The following is a 16517-nucleotide window of genomic DNA, read 5'->3' as shown; positions in this document are numbered from 1 at the left end:
CGGAGCATCGTGTCCGTACACCCACCCGGAAACACCAGAAATGCCCTTGAGGCGGGGGATGGGGGGCCCCTGGTGGAATGAAGCACCCACACCAACAGGAGCCCTTCCCCGGCTGTGGTACCAACACAGCGATGCACTTGTGTCGTGTTCAGAACCATGCAAAGCCGGGCAGTGTGTTCTCTGGGGACAGACGTGTGTGGTTGAAACACCAGAGAAAGTCACAGAAGGAAAACGCAGCTCCAGCAGCCTCGGGAGGCACTGGAGCGGCCGTTCCTCGGGTTCAGGAGTCTGTGCCTGGGCATTTACTGTTTTCACAACATAGAGGAGACATCGGGTGACTTTTTTTGTATGTGCCCTTAAAGAATGAGTCGGAATTTGCATAGCAAAAGAATTCCAGTAAAGTTTTGGGAAAGTGGGACAATAAGACTGCAGGTGGAGGGCAAATTGCGGAGCAACGTGGCCGCACGGCGCTGGGAGAAGCAGGTGGCGCTGAGGACTCGGGCAGGGAGCCCTGGAGGGTGGTGTCTGTCTCTGGGGAAATGAAGGAGCAGAGTGGATGCTGGGACAGCCCCTTGGCTATGGTCCCAGGAGGGAGGGTGGAGGGGTTCCAGACTCTGGAAGCAGGAGGGGGAACACACGGGGAAGAGGGAGACTTCAAGAGACTTGCGGACCACGAAGGCACTTTCACTGGGGACACACAGGGCCGCCCGCCCCACTCAGTCTGCTGTGTGCCTCCCTCCAGTGTAAGTGCCCCAGAAGCTGAGTGACCCCCCCGACCCCTGGGTGGGGCAAGGAGGGGAGCCGGCAAGGGCATGAGTAACACAGGCCACGGGGGGCAGTGGACAGCCAGTGAAACCCCTGCCCCTGGTATTCCCCTGCTCAGATGCAGCCACTTCCCCCTCACCAAGTCCTGGATGGCACCATAGCCCCGGCCAGGAAGGGGGCTCCGCGTTCAGTCTGGCCTCTGGGGCTTCCTTGGAGCCTTGGGGCACTGGGAAGAAAGAGGGTAGGCTGGTTGCCCACTCCATGGTGGAGGGCAGCCTGTGACCCAGTCCCTGTTCTACCTGCCCCTCTCTGTCCTGGGGTTGGAGCACCCACAGAGCGGGGCCCTCCTGAGGTTCTGCAGGGACCCTGCCTGCTCCTTGGGGGAGATGTTTCTCATTGCACGTGGGACCAGGATGCATGCAGGTTTGCACAGTGGAGCCAGCAGAAATGGGCAGAACAGGGCAGGAGCTGAAGCAGGGAGAGAGATGCGTGGATCCCAGAGATTGGAGACTGGACTCTGGGGTTAGCCAGAGCCTGCAAACCTCCACCCAGAGTGAGTGAGTGAGTGAATTCAAGGGGTTGGGGGGTTTGGGGGGAGGGAGCAGTTCCCAGCAGCCAGGGCTTGTGAGCTGTGTGGCACAGGTCCACTTCCCCTCAGAAGGGAGGGGACTGTCACCTCCTTGATTCCTCAAGCAGCTGGGCTCTGTGGGTGGGGGTTACCTCCCTCCAGGAGGACACACACACCTAGATATTCCTAGATGTAAGGTCTGGGTCACTCCGGGCGGCCTCTCCATTCGACACAGGCTTCCCATTAGCAGCAAAAACCCCTCAAGTGTCCCACATCTAAACGAGAAACCACTCCTGGACCCTACACGCTCCCCATCCTGTCACCGTGGAGAGCCTGAGTCCTGGCATGCTGCTTTGCTCCAGCCTGGCTGCTGGGAACATTTGTACACAAATTTTTGTGTGGACGTGTTTTCATTCTTTTTGGGTAAATACCTAGGGCTGGATTTGCTGCATCACGGGAGTTCATGTATGTCTAACCATGTAACATATCTCAGGCCCATAAGGACAGATACTGCATGGCTCCACTTACGTGATGTACTTAGTCAAATTCAGAGACAAAGTAGGATCTGGGGCAAAGGAGCAAATGGGGAGTTAGTGTTTAAAGGAGTGAGTGAATTCCTGCGTTACTTGTTTTATGGTGAGACTGTAAAGCCTTGACATTTTAAAGACTCTGCACATTCCACTGACTCTTTACAAGTTCTGCCCCAAATCCAGGAAGTTGGTGAGCACCTGGCTATATGGTCTTTGTGGTCCCTCAAAGACTCTGAACCATTACCAGCTGCAGGGGGAAGGAATATGAGACCACATGACCTTAGGAGCTGAAGAAAGTTCGACAACTTGAAGGCACGTCTGGAGCAGGTTTGAGTGGTAAAGGCAGGTCCAGCATCTGTGTGAGGGTTTGACCCTTCCTCTGAGGAGGACAAGAGAGCAAGAGGCTGTGGAGAATGGAGACGGTAAGATGCGGGTGGCGTTCATAAAAGGGTGCAAGCACCTTAGCAATGGGAAAAAGCACAGTTTGAAAGTGAGGGTCAAGAGCTTTAGCTGAAGCTTAAGAAATAAGAGTCGTATGAAAGAAAAAAAAAAGCCTGCAACTTCCCAGGAAGTGTGCTCTGAGGCCCTCTCAGAGCCTCAGGTTGCAGTGGGGCGAAACTTCAGCCCTGTGGTGGAAGGACTGGATGCCTAAGGAGCCAAAGGTCTCCGAGAATTCATGGCTGGGGTGGGGGGTGGGGGTGTTAAATCCAGATGATTTTCCTTGAGGGCAGATAAAAGACTTACGCTAATTTGGTTGAACACTCACTCTGCCAGGGCAAAACAAAAAAGCAACAGCTTTAGGAAAGAAAGAGCTCACCAAGGACCCCAAATTCACTGAAGTATATTTCTGACCCTTAACAAAGGAGCTGCATGCCCAGATGTTCCAAACTCAGCACTTGGCAGAGGCCCCAGGAGACCAGAGGATCCACAGAAGTTTAAGGCTTTCTGTGATCCCTACCATTTCAGGAGGGGTGTGTGCGGGTGCTAGGCCCACCTACGGATACTTACAGATTTGGATCTGGACGCCTGGGGAGAGGCTGAGTCACCTGCAGTCACAGGGCTGGCTCCGGGCAACGCCCTCCCACCCACCTCCCAACTCTGCCCTCCTCACGTGATTTCTTTTAGAACATCAGCCCTTTGGAGGCAACTTTGACCCAGGGAGGATTCTGCAGTGTTTTGCAGATATAGACGCACCGGCAACTAGTTTGAGTGCTGCTGTATTAGCAAAGACTTTAGGGAATGACACAAACCTGTGAGCAGGTTTGGGGGCAGCAGGTCCCACCCTGCAGGGCCTCTGGCCTCCGGCTCAGGGGGGGATGAGCCCGCATGGAAGCACTGGGCATGGTGGGCAGGGGAGCACTGACTCTGAGACTGAGGGTCCTCACGTTCTTCAGATGGCTTTAAGAAACAAGCCTGAGGAATCCGCCCGCCCACAGTGCCCCCGGTGCCACCACCCATGTCTTGCCCGGCTCTTTCCTGTGACCCTTGAACTCTTTTGGATATCTGAGATGCTGTCAGATTTATCCTAATGCAAAACAACCGGAGGGGTGGTTTTGATAACAGTACAATGCTCCTGGCCAGGGGTTCTCCATCAAGAGAAAGAACTTATCTGAGACAAGGGATTAGAGCTGCCACCTGAGTCAGCCTTTGTGGGGAGGGTGGGTCTGTGGGTGGGTCTGTCCCCAGCCCCTCCCAGCACATCCGGAGCTCTGTGGCCTTTACGGGCTTCATTATCTCTGGGGCCTCAGTTTCCCCACCAGGTAAGGGAGAATGTGCAACCTGTTTTCTGTCCCACAGTCAGGTGAGCGCAGACTGGGCTACGGGAACAGCAATACTGCCAAAGGGAACTGCCCCGGGGCCGGAGCGGCAGGTGCATTCGGCACAGGCATCCAGGCGAGGCCTCAGGGCCGGGTTGGTGAGTTGCCAAACTCTTCTGCCCGGGCAGTGGTGCTGGAACCCAGTCACTGCCCGAGGGGAGCGGGAAAGACTTGCCCACCCTCCTGCAGGCTTGGCCAGAGCCAGGAGGGAAAAAGACACCTGCCCTGACCAGCAGTTCCTCCTTGCACCGCCTGCCTGGGGCTGTAAATCTAACCTATTAAAGCAATAAAAGAGCTGGTTCCAAAGTTTATCCCTTATGATGCCAGTTTTTGGAGGGAGTTCCCCTAATAGGATGTAGCCGATTGGGGGGTATCTGGTTGAGGAAAAAACAATGATGTGCAGCACAAAAACATTTCTGCATAGAAATTAGCTTGTCTGGCCCTCCGCTTTGTGTGCCGCTGGATCCAAGCTTCATTGCTTAAAAAAAAAAAGAAAAGAAAAGAAAAAAAGAGTTTAATAATTACCTTTGTTGACCTCTGTACCTTCTGGCTTCCTTCACTCCTGGGCACAAGACATGGCCATTCCTGGGTGCGACCGTGCAGACGCGCAGACGCCTCCAGCAGCCTCGCCGGGCAGCTCCCTGGACCCCGGGAGGGCAAGAAGCAGGTAAGGCCGAAGGGCGATGGGAAGGCTCTGCACTCTCCCAGCTAGGGCCTGGGAAAGACTTTATTTAGAGAAAGGGTCCAGGAATGACCACCAACCAGCTGAGCCTGGAGCTGATTCTCCCCAGCATCGCATGGCTGGTGTCACTTGGTGCAGAAGCATCCCCGCTATGGGTCTGTCCCGCTCCAGGCACCTTCATCTTGGGAAGTGATCATGGGGAAAGCATTCCTTCCTCGGACTTGATTCCACTAAGGATATTCCAGGATGTTTAAAAATACTTTTTACTTTTGGGAAAAAAAGGAGTTGGAGGTAGAATGACTTTGGGGTGTGTCGTTGCTGGTGGGCAGGAGCTGACAGCTCAGGCCCCCGGGGGCTGCGGGGGGCTGGGAAAATGCACAGGAGCCCCCTGCCCTCCCCCCCCCCCCGCCACAGCATCTGTGGTGGTCCTGTGGGTTGTTAGCCCCAGGAATGAACAGATCATCCCAAAGGGGTCGACAAGGGCGCTTCCCGGAAACAGTAGCTAAGAAGCTGCTTTTGGAGCCGGTCCCCATGGGGCCGGGAGGGTCATCCAGGAGAGTGAGCCAGAATCGCGCTGGCTGAGCCCGGGTCTGCGTCTCGTCTGCTCAGCATGTGCTGAGTCAAGGCCCCTGCTCTCCTTGCAGCCTCCTAGAACTGGTGGGAGGGGAAAATGGAGGAGACAAGCCTGAGAAACAGGAGAGAGGATGAGAGGTCCGTCCAGAGCATCCAGAGTAAGGAACCCAAGACCACAAGTCTCCAGAAGGAGGTAAGGCCGTCCCTCGGCACCGGCCCTTCCCAGGTCAAGCGCGCTAAGCAGCGGTCCCAGTGAAGACCCCACTGATCTCTGATTTGTAAAGCACATCTCAAAGCAAACAATTCCTTGGACTTACCTCTTTCTTTCTGGCCAATGAATTCAGCATTTTCCTGCGAGGTTAATGCATGTGTGTTTCTGTGAGCTGGGCGGGTGCCTGGAGGGGCTGGTGTTTGCTCACACCCATGGCCTCGTCAGGGATGGTCAGAGAGGACCTTCTGATGTTGGAGTTCCCCCCCGCCCCATAGCATCTTCACCAAGTATCTGCCCCTTGTGCCTTGTATTCCTTCAGTGGTGGGAAACTCGTTCCTTTTTAGTGTCTAGCAGGGGTAGCAAGCGTGACATGGGTGTGATGTGATGATCCCTGAGATGGAATGTAGTGGCTGGACTTGGAGGTGCCTGCACCCCAGAGGGGGGCCCCTGTCACTCAGGGCTGGCACTGGGGCTGCAAGGAAGGGGAGCTTTCAGGCGGATAGGCGTGGAGGGTCAGCTTCAAGCTCACAGGATGAGATCAGGATGGCTTTGAGGGCCTGACAAGTGGGCTAAGCCTTGGGCAGAGCCTCCAAGAACTCCCCTGCCTGGTGGCAGAAGAGATAGAGGAGGGATTTGGGGCATGGCATGGCTTGGCTGTGGGTTGACCTGGGATCTGGGTTCCCTAGGAGTTGACTAATGGGTGTTGCTGCCCACTGAAAAGCACAGAGCTAACCCCAGGTATGTCCTCAACTCATCCCTAAAGCTGGGCAGGTTCCGGCTGAATGCAGACCTCAGTGGGAGGAAGGATTCGGGAGGGCTCCCAGGCTGGTCAGCTAAATGGGCCATTAGAGGAGAAAAGCCGACTGTCCTGCTAGTGTCCTGCTAGGGTCCTGAGGCCAGAATGGGCCCTGACCCTGCTCCCGGGGCCCTCCCCAGTTGTGTGTGACCCTTGCTGTCAAGCCACAGCTGGGGTCTTCCTTGTTCACTGGGCTCTAACCCTGAGCACAGCCTCTGCCCAGATAGGTGAGCGTGTATGTTCACCTCGGACTTCAGAACTCAGGCCTGGTGGATGCTGAGGGCTGATGCTGTAAGTAGGGACCCGAGTCACACATTGTCTCCCTTTAAAAAAGTTTTTTCTCTTAATTCATGTATAATTTATATACAAATCTTCAGGGTTCAGTTTGATGAGTTTTGACAAACTGATCACTCTAGAAAATTCCCTCTTGCCCCTTCCCAGGCGGGCCCCCCCAGTCCTGAGTTTCCATCCCTGTAGGTTAGTTTTGTCTGTTTCTAAATGTCAGGAATGGAACTATATGGTTTGTGTCTGAGTCGGGGCTTGTTGGTAGGAAGCTCACACCCTGCAAAATGGCATCAGAGAAAGTTCACGGCTTTGGAATGTTCCTGTCCCTGGAGGCCTCGGTTTCTCCCCGTGCCCCCGCCTCTGCTCCTTGCGAGGCCCCTGGCCCAGACCAGAGCCCTGACGTCATTGTTTGCTAAACCAGCCTTTAGAACCGTCTGGGCCGCTTTGTCAAGTGCAGTCAGGGTAGAGGTCGGGAGCATGGAACCTGAGCTGGCTGTCCAGCCCTGGGCAGTAACGTGACCTTTCTGTGCCTCCGTGTTCTCCTCTGTAAAATGGGGGTGACAAGGGCATACCCACATGAGGTGAGGATGAATGAACTTGACGTGAGCTAAGCTGGGTGTTTACTGCTACAGTGCTGGCCAGAGGCGCCTGGGCCGTGGGGCTCGCCTGGGCTGTGCTGGTCACACTGAGGGAGGGGAGCGGGGAGGCAGGGCTGTGTCATTCTGTCAGAGCTGCATGCGGGGCGGCTGCACTAATGCCCCTACCCCCTCCCCACGTCCCAGGTGGGCCTGCTCAGCGGCATCTGCATCATCGTGGGCACCATCATCGGCTCTGGGATCTTCATCTCCCCCAAGTCTGTGCTCAGCAACACGGAAGCCGTGGGGCCCTGCCTCATCATATGGGCGGCCTGTGGGGTCCTTGCAACACTGGGTAATAAAGACGCCCCTCCCTGGCGAGCTCTCCCGGTGGTAGGTGGGGATGGGCTATACGGGCACCCTCTGTGCCCCGGCCTGGCCGTTGCTGGGGTCCCTACCAACACCCGTGGGCCGCTGGTGTAGATCGGGCTGCGCTGAAATGAGCTGTGGCCAGAGCTCAGGGGTCTGACGAGAGAGGCGGGGTTGCCCTGTGATCACAGCCCCAGAGGGGAGGGGGCTCCCTCAGACCAGGGCAATGCCTCACCAGGGACCACGGGGCCCCTTCCTTTCTGTGTTCCAGGGGCCCTGTGCTTTGCGGAGCTTGGTACGATGATCACCAAGTCGGGGGGCGAGTACCCTTACCTGATGGAGGCCTTCGGGCCCATCCCTGCCTACCTCTTTTCCTGGACCAGCCTGTTCGTCATAAAGCCCACATCCTTCGCCATCATCTGCCTCAGCTTCTCCGAGTATGTCTGTGCGCCCTTCTACTCAGGCTGCAAGCCCCCCCCAGTTGTTGTGAAATGCCTGGCTGCCGCTGCTATCTGTGAGTCCCCGAGTGTGATGCCCTGGGCAGGGGGCAGGAAAGCCCTGCCACGGGTGAGGTGGGGGGAGGGGTGACGTGGGGGGAGGGGTGACGTGGGGAGGGGGTGACATGGGGGAAGGGTGACGTGGGCGGAGGGGTGATGTGGGGGAGAGGTGACAGGAGATGGTGATGTGGGGGGAGGGGTATGGGGCAGGTGTGATGTGGGGGGAGGGGTGACATGGGGAGGGGGTGACGTGAGGGGGTGACATGGGAGACGGGTGACGTGGGAGGAGGGGTGACAGGGGGAGGGGTGACACGGGGGGGGGCGCCACTGGGCCTGGAAGTGCCGGCGATAGGCCGGGCAGGGTCTGCTGGGGGCCCAAAGCCCTGGGGTGGCGCTCGCAGGAGGCCTGGCCGCTTCCACAGTGCGGGCACACTCGATGGATGAACGAGGCGGTGGAGGGGGCAGGTTGGGGTGGGAGACCCTCTTCAGGCCCCTGGGGAAGGAGCCAGGGTGCTGGGCCCAAGGGCGCGCCATGTCACCCCCGCTCTGGCTCATTCCAGTGCTCATCACCACGGTGAACTCGCTGAGCGTGCGGCTGGGGAGCTACGTCCAGAATGTGTTCACGGCGGCCAAGCTGGTGATCGTGGCCATCATCATCCTCAGCGGCCTGGTCCTCCTGGCCCAAGGTGACCGCAGGCCGGACGGGAGGGCGGGTGCCACCGGCACAGTCTTGTCCTCCGGAGGTTGTGCTCCCGGGCCTGTCTCTCAGGAAGCCTGGCAGGAGTTCGGCCGAAAGCAGCTGTGGTTTCCCTGCTTTCCAGAGTTTGTGTGACAACCTGAAGTCACGAGTTGTGCCCTTCTGTGGCACAGATATGAGGCAGGGCCCCAGTCTGGTCCTCTGATGCCCACAATTCACTGTCTGGCTTGATTACAGGAAATACAAGGAATTTTGAGAATTCTTTTGAGGGCACAAAACTGTCTGTGGGAGCCATCAGTCTGGCATTTTATAACGGACTCTGGGCGTACGACGGATGGTAAGGCCCGCTGAGACGTCACTCACGTCTGGTCGGGGTGTCCCAGGCTACTAGACTGAAGCCAAGGAAAGCAAGGACCCTTCCCTCCTGGGGTTTGGGGGGGCCCTAACGTTCACCTCCATGTCTCCGTTTTGCTCAGCACCCGCCCCCCCTTCTGTTCTCCTCGGACCCCACAGACACTGAAGCCCCTGCCCCTTTCCCGGCCCCGCAGAGTGGCCCAAGGGCAGGCGGTGGTGGGCCCAGGCCAGAAGCGTCATCAGACACAGACAGGCTCCGCAGGATGGGAGGCCGACATGGCAAGAATATTCCGCAGCCCTTCCATTTCAGCTGTGCAAATACGAGGCCTAGTCGATGAAGAAGCGTGACCCTCTGTGACACTGGTCTTCCCCTCATGCAAAGCAGCTTTCATTCTCCTCTCAGACAGCGAACCTTCCAGTTTTTCAAAGCAGCTTGGGGACTCATTACTCCGATAATTCTGGCAAATTCCCATGATTCCCACAGAGGGCAAAGACTTCTCACTGACAGACGTGCAGACCTTTGGGAGCCCCACCATCACTAGGGCTTTCTCCGAAAGCAATTACCCTGAATTCCTGCCGGAGAATTTTCTCTGTGGTGGAGTCTGAACTGAGGCCAGCCTTTATGGTGTGTTTTATGATCTCAGCAAAGAAGGCCAAAGTTAGGTCACTCATGTTACTTTTTCTTTGCCTAGGAATCAACTCAATTACATCACGGAAGAACTTAGAAACCCTTTCAGGTAAGAAAGCTGAGTCACGCGGGAGACAGCGGGCCGGCAAGCAGGCTCCTCTTACCCTTGCAGAAAGCGGCCCCCTCCCAGACTGCGGATGGTCCCTTAGAAGCTCGTTTCCATACACTCATCAGAGCTTGGCCGTGCTCTGGGTAGCGGGGTAGTCGCTGGCAGAATGGACGAACCCCAGCTTTATCTTGGGTTGATTTTGCTTTATAAACAGTTCAGCCTCACTGCCCTGGAGTCTGAGAGCAGGAGAGTTCTTTCTCATTTGCTGATGTCACAGCCCACAGCCCCTGCTGTGGCAGCGAGGACCCCAGCCCGCCCCAGGGAGAGGTGGGGGGCTGACCAGGTGCGTGGGAAGAAAGGAAGGGACCGAAACTGGTGCTTCTCGTGAGGCTGTCATGGGATGCTCTGGTCCGACCCTGGGTCCCTGCCCCTCCCAGAAACCTGCCCTTGGCCATCGTCATCGGGATCCCGCTGGTGACAGGCTGCTACATCCTCATGAATGTTTCCTACTTCACTGTGATGACTCCCACGGAGCTCCTGCAGTCCCAGGCGGTGGCCGTGGTGAGTGCCCAGAGTTTGGGCAGGATGCTGCTGGGCTCCGGGGGAAGTCACAAATGCCCAAGCTGAGGTACCCTCTGCGGGTGAGGGAAACACTGGTCCAGGGCCCGGGCCGACTGAGCAGTTTAGGGCGGCCGCAAAGACCCGCCTGAGGAGAAAGGCCACCAGCAGGTGGCCTTCCAGTTCAGTTTGTGGCCTGGGCCCTGACACAGAATGCAGGTGGAGCAGAGCTGGATCTCATGAGGGGCGGGGTTTTGACAGACGGGTGCCGGCGAGAAAGTGCAGGGGAGGGATCAAAGGAGGGAATTATAATAACTGTGCAAATTAAGCTGGGCAAGGGGGGGGTCTCAATGACCGGGGGATGGGGGTGAGGGTCAGTAGGAAAGGCGGGGGGGGTCCACGTGCTGGAGGCCTTGTGGAGCTGGGGTGCGACAGGAAATGAACTGCAAACAGGCGACAGGGCTGGGGAGCAGGGAGAGCTGTCTGGGTCACGATGAGGTCACCGACCACAGGGACAGGTGGTTAAGGTGCAGGGAGGACAAGGTCATTCTGAGTGAGGGGCTCAAGGAAGCGTGAGGCCGGGGTATTGGAAGGACACTGAAATGATGAAAAATTAGGACAGGGACCGGTGGAGAGGAGACTTCTGTTACTCTGTGTTAGAAGGCCGGCAGGGGGCGCCCGGCGGCTCAGTCATTAAGCGGCTGCGTTCAGCTCGGGTCATGATCCTGGGGTCCCGGGATCGAGTCCCGCATCGGGCTCCCTGTTCGGTGGGGAGCCTGCTTCTCCCTCTGACCCTCCCCCCTCTCGTGCTCTCTCTCACCTTCTCGCTCTCAAATAAATAAATAAAATCTTTCAAAAAAAAAAAAAGAAGGTCGGAGAGGGACAGTAAAGTATCCCTCAAACTGAGAAGGCACTTTGAGACAAAAATGAAGCACTGACTCCATATAGTTTATACACAGTTCTATTCAGTATAACTTCCTGACAGGGGAATCAGGTGGGGGTTGATCCAGGCTCAGTGCAGTTATTCTCTGCAAAGTCTGGACCTTAGTCCACAGATTTTATGGAGTGAGGTGGTGCGCAGAAGGGCACTGTGGTGACAGCAAAGGGCTAGCATGCACCCCACTGACAGCCAACCTTTAATTAGATCTCGTGGCACCACCTGTGCACCAGGAAGGGGACACACTGTGTTCTAACAGAATCCTGGGAGGCCAAAACAAGCCTCCCCACATCCCGACCTTGGCAGATGTTTCTAAGGTATGGATATTAATCCCCAAGGCACCTGAACACGTAGCCCCAAGAGAGGTCATCCAGCAAACATGAATAAGATGGAGGACCAAGGATGGAGTCAGTATGGTCAGGTCTCCTGCACTCCGGGGGAGAAAGGCTAAGCTGTTTTCCTCCTGAGAGATTGTCTACTTTCTCCTTTCCTGGAGGGGAGTCAGAGGCCGTGCCCCGCAGGGGTGGGGGGTCCAGCTGCCAGGCAGGGCCCAGCAGCTTCCTTGGGACCCACAGCTGCTGCGGGCCGTGCAAGACCCTCAGGGCTCCCCTGCTTCTCTCTGCAGACGTTTGGTGACCGTGTTCTCTATCCAGCCTCTTGGGTGGTTCCACTGTTCGTGGCCTTTTCCACCATCGGTGCCGCCAACGGGACCTGCTTCACAGCGGGCAGGTAGGGGAACCCCGCACTCACCCCAGGGGGGCAGAGGGCAGCTGAGCCCATCCCACACTCGAGGAAGACAAGACTCGGGGCAAAAGTCCTTAGGGCTCTGCCAGGCTAACACCTCATGGCATAACAGAAAACCCAATGTCTAACTGGAATTTGAATAAAAACTTTAAAAAAAAAAAAGAAAGAAAGAAAACCCAAAGTCCTGGAAAGGGAGCAAAAAGTGTGGCCAAGCCTGCACACTGGCACTAGGCATTGGTGGCCCCACGGAAGCGAGGCTCTATGCTCCTCAGGAGGGAGCAGCGCTGCCAACTTCAGGACAAGGTGGAGCTTGGGGACACAGAGTGACAGGCACACTGGTGGTACTTTTCACCTTGTCCTGCTTGTCACCTATGGATATTTCTTGAACATCTCCTGTGAATATATACATAATCGAGATCAGAGAGTAACAATTTAGGCTTTCAGGCCATGGCGGTCTGTCACTACCCAACTGTCTCTGTAGCACGACAGCAAACAGCTGAGGTCCTGTTCCTCTCAGACGTTACTCACACAAACAGGTGTAGCTCGCCAGCCCCGCCAACCCTCTGGACCCTCCTGCTCCAGAGACCGTTAGTGGCTGCGTCGTATTCCATTTTACGACGTAGCACAATTTCACATAACCTCAGCTCGTGGGCTGAGTGGGGCTTGTTTTCATCAACACTGCCCCAGGGAACATTCTGGAACACATCTTTGCCTGGTTGTCCAGGGTTCTGAATGGCTATATTTCTGAGAGTGGAATTGCCACGGATTATATACTGACACGCGATAGACCACAAAATCATTCTTCTGAAGCGGTGTCAAAAAAGACTTACCTTCTTCAGAAGCCTTCAGCTATTCTGGGTCCTTTGCTTTTCTAGATGAATTTTAGAATCTGCTTGTCAATTTCTACCAAAAGGCCTTCAAAGATTTTGACCAGGGCTGTGTTCCATCTATAGTTCAGTTTGGAGAGGGCTGCCATTTAATTGTATTGATTGTTCTAATCTAAGGGCAAGGGCCCTCTCCCTTTATATAGGTCTTAATTTTTTTAAAAAATGTTTTCTTGAGTAGTTTCAGTATATGGCTCTTGCATATATTTTGTCAGATTCATCCCAAAATATTTCATATTTTGGGGGCACCTGGTTGGCTCAGTTGGTTGAGCGTCTGCCTTCCATTCAGGTCATGGTCTTGGTGTCCTGGGATTGAGCCCCGAGTCAGGCTCCCTGCCTGCTCAACAGGGAGTCTGCTTCTCCCTCTCTCTCTGCCCTTTCCCCCTGGCCCGTGCTCTCTCACGCTCTCTCTCAAATAAAAAATTCATATTTTTTGTGCTATTGTAAATGGTATTTTTTTAAATTTCCGTTTCTGATAAGTTTGTTGCTCATATACAGAAACACAATTTCAGTAGCTCTGCTGAGGTTTAAATACCATAAAACTCACTTTGCAATTATACAATTCGATGATCTTAGTAAATTTATAAAGCTGTGCAAATATCCTCACAGTCCAGTTCTAGAACATTTCCATCATCCCCAAAAGTTCACTCCTGCTTAACTGCAGTTCATCCCTGCTCCCTGCTCCATCCCTAGACTACCACTGACCTGCTCCTGTGTCTATAACTTTGCCTTTTCTGGACATTTCATTTAAATAGAATGATGCACTGTGTCATTTGCATCTGGCTTTTTTTCACTTAGCATATTATTTTTGAGGTTCAGCCATGTCATAGCATGTAACTGCTCATTCCTTGTAACTGCTGAATTGTATTCCATTATATGGATATACCACATTCTGTTTATCCATTCACCAGTTGAGGGAGGTTTGCATTGCTTCTGGCTCTTATGAACAGTGCTGCCATGAACATTCACACACATGTGTTTGTGCGGACTTATGTTTTCATTTCTCTTAGGTAGCTTCCTAGTAGAAACGCTGGCTCAGAGAGTAAATTTGTGATTAACTTTTACAGAAGCGGCTTGACAGTTTTCTAAGTGGCTGTTCCATTTTAATTTCCATAAGCCATTCATGACCATTCCAGTTTCTCCACATCCTAACACTTGGCATTGTCTTTCTGGTGGGTATCAGTCATGTCGTCGTGGCTTTAACTGCATTTCCCTAATGACTAGTGATACGGAGCATCTTTTCATGTGCTGATTAGCCATTCATATATCTTCTAATGAAATATTTATTCAAATCTTTTGTTCACTTTTTAAACTGAGCTGTTTGTCATCTTACTGTGTTGTAAGAATTCTTTATATATTATGGATACAAGTCCTTTATCAGGTATCTGACTTGCACATATTTTCTCCCAGTCTGTGGTTTGTCTTATCTCGTACTGGTGTTTTTGATATATGCATGTTTTTAACTTTGATAAAGCCCAGCTTATTTTTTTGTTCATGTGTCATGTTTTTGTTATCATATCTAAGAGCCTTTGTGCAACCCAAGGCTGTCACAAAGGTCACAAAGATTTTCTCTTCTGTTTTACCCTAAAAGTTGGTTCTTTTTAATAGATGTAGCTCTCACACTTAGATTTATGATCCATTCTGAATTAATTCTCTATAGTTCTGTACTGTGCAGCTTGGGGGTTGGTCAGAATTATGACTTATGTTGCATAGAATTTTTGCAGGGTCACATCCAAGATTTTTGCTTCCTGGTATCTGAGTTTTCTATGTCACATAGACAAACCTTCCTCCTTTCAAGAATACCCACCTGTGTTTTCTTCTAGCATTTTACTTTAGCTCTTTGATCACTCTGGAATATATTTTGATATGAGGCATAAATCTCACTTTTCCCCCTCAAACTTCTACCTGTCGTCCTGATATTATTTATTGATAGTCCATCCTTTCTCCTCCCGGTTTGAATGCCATCATTCCCATGCCCAGGGTTCTGGGTTCACTCTGCTTCACCATGGGCCCCGTCCTGTGCTATCACTGTGCATAGGGATGCTTCCCAAACCCCCTCAGGTAACACTGGGAAGAGCCACGGCTCCCATGTCCGTGCTCCACTCCTCCTTGCCTGCTCAGCCCTCCAGCCACACTTGCAATGACTATCCAGTTCCAAGTGTCCGCTTGCTTTCTGAGCCCATGGAATTTATGGAGAGGTTTGTGAGCGCTGAGGGGTTTAAAGCATGAGGTCACAGCGCCACCTGGAGTCTGTCTCCCTCCATCTGGAGACTCCTTTCCTCCCAGTTTCATGGGCTTGTTCTGGGAACTAGATGCCATGTTTATGTCTTTTTCAAAGTTCAAATATGTAGTTTTATTTATTTTTTAAGGTTTTATGAGAGAGAACACAAGCAGAGGGAGAGGCAGAGGGAAGGAGAAGGAGACTCCCTGCTGAGCTGGGAGCCCGACTGGGGCTTACTCCCAGGACCTGGAGATCATGACCTGAGCCAAAGGCAGACACTTAACCACCTGAGCCACCCAGGCGCCCCTCAAATATGTAGTTTTAAATAGACAGGCTTGGGCGCCTGGGTGGCTCAGTCGTTAAGCGTCTGCCTTCGGCTCAGGTCATGATCCCAGGGTCCTGGGATCGAGCCCCGCATCGGGCTCCCTGCTCAGCGGGAAGCCTGCTTCTCCCTCTCCCACTCCCCTGCTTGTGTTCCTGCTCTCGCTGTGTCTCTCTGTCAAATAAATAAATAAAATCTTTACAAGATAAATAAATAAACAAACAAACAGACAGGCTCTTTTGGCCTCTGTATTCCTCACTTCTCATTTTATTGTATTGTAGTCAGAGTGTGGGATCTTTATGATCTCACTTCTTTAGAAGCTTTATGCCTTCCCTTGTGGCTTACTGCAGTTTTTATAAATGCTTCTTAGGGTCTTGAAAATAAGGTATATTGTGTTTACGTTCTTGATTTTTATTTTATTTTATTTTATTTTATTTTTAAGATTTTATTTATTTGACAGAGAGAGACACAGCGAGAGAGGGAACACAAGCAGGGGGAGTGGGAGAGGGAGAAACAGGCTTCCCGCTGAGCAGGGAGCCTGATGCGGGGCTCGATCCCAGGACCTGGAATCATGACCTGAGCCAAAGGCAGATGCTTAACGACTGAGCCACCCAGGCGCCCCTTGATTTTTATATCATCGTCAAGCTTGTGCCTTGACTGTTCAAATCTTCTGCTCTCAGTGGATTTGTTGAGTTTGGCCTTCTATGTTTCAAGGGCTCCAGTTTTGGCATCTTCTTGGTAGACGGCTTCTGTTTTCAGTGGGAACTCTTTTTGCCTTAAATTCTGTTTTGTACAATATTGCTCTTGAGGACTCTGCAGGCTCTAGGCTGCTGCTTCAGGTAACACATCTCACCCCTTGTATCTTCCACCCTCGGCATCATGGGGCTTTGGCTTGTGTCTCTTTCAACAACCCCCCAGGTTGTCTCCTGCCCGGGCAAGCAACATCTGACCAGAGTTGATGTGATTACTATTACAGTGGGATTGATTTCCAACATATTGAGTTTTCTTGGCTTTTGAAAAATCTTACTGTGATTTATTATCCATCAAATGTCCTTTCTTTTTTCTACTGATATGGAAGTTTTATTTCTCTTTTTTAGCAACTACCCTTCAAGTTTAACTCAAATACCTAACAGAGTCTGTCAGCATCTCCATTCTCCCCACTCTCCTGCGAGGGCTCCCCCTTTTGCACTGTCCAGTAGATGAGCTGCACCTTGTCTATAAACCCGCCCCTCCAGAAAAAGTTCATCCTGACAAGAATTAAAAATGTATGTACTTACATCCATACCAACATGTTTTACTGCTGTTTCCTTAACACTGCTTCTTCAATCAACTCCTGAGTTCAGTTTCTTTCTGTCTGTTGGAGTAGACCAAAGAGTTTCCAGTGAGGATCAGAGA

At 53.1% G+C, this 16517-nt stretch overlaps 1 protein-coding gene across 1 annotated transcript in view; it reads left to right on the top strand.

Moving 5' to 3' along the window:
* The first annotated feature begins 2570 nt into the window (after positions 1-2570).
* Positions 2571-16517, top strand: part of SLC7A9 (solute carrier family 7 member 9) — a 28111-nt gene continuing 14164 nt past the window's right edge. Inside the window, exons 1-10 of the mRNA XM_027617828.2 lie at positions 2571-3778; positions 4254-4347; positions 5007-5128; positions 7010-7157; positions 7443-7685; positions 8229-8354; positions 8603-8702; positions 9412-9456; positions 9894-10017; positions 11577-11680. Coding sequence (XP_027473629.1) covers positions 5033-5128; positions 7010-7157; positions 7443-7685; positions 8229-8354; positions 8603-8702; positions 9412-9456; positions 9894-10017; positions 11577-11680 — 986 coding nt within the window. The 5' untranslated portion in view covers positions 2571-3778; positions 4254-4347; positions 5007-5032. The remainder of the gene's footprint in view (positions 3779-4253; positions 4348-5006; positions 5129-7009; positions 7158-7442; positions 7686-8228; positions 8355-8602; positions 8703-9411; positions 9457-9893; positions 10018-11576; positions 11681-16517) is intronic.

The sequence above is a fragment of the Zalophus californianus genome, chromosome 17, assembly GCF_009762305.2.
Source record: "Zalophus californianus isolate mZalCal1 chromosome 17, mZalCal1.pri.v2, whole genome shotgun sequence".
Taxonomy (NCBI): Eukaryota; Metazoa; Chordata; class Mammalia; order Carnivora; family Otariidae; genus Zalophus; species Zalophus californianus.
The sequence above is the reverse complement of the archived record's forward strand: the minus strand, read 5'-3'. Positions and strand labels throughout refer to the sequence as shown.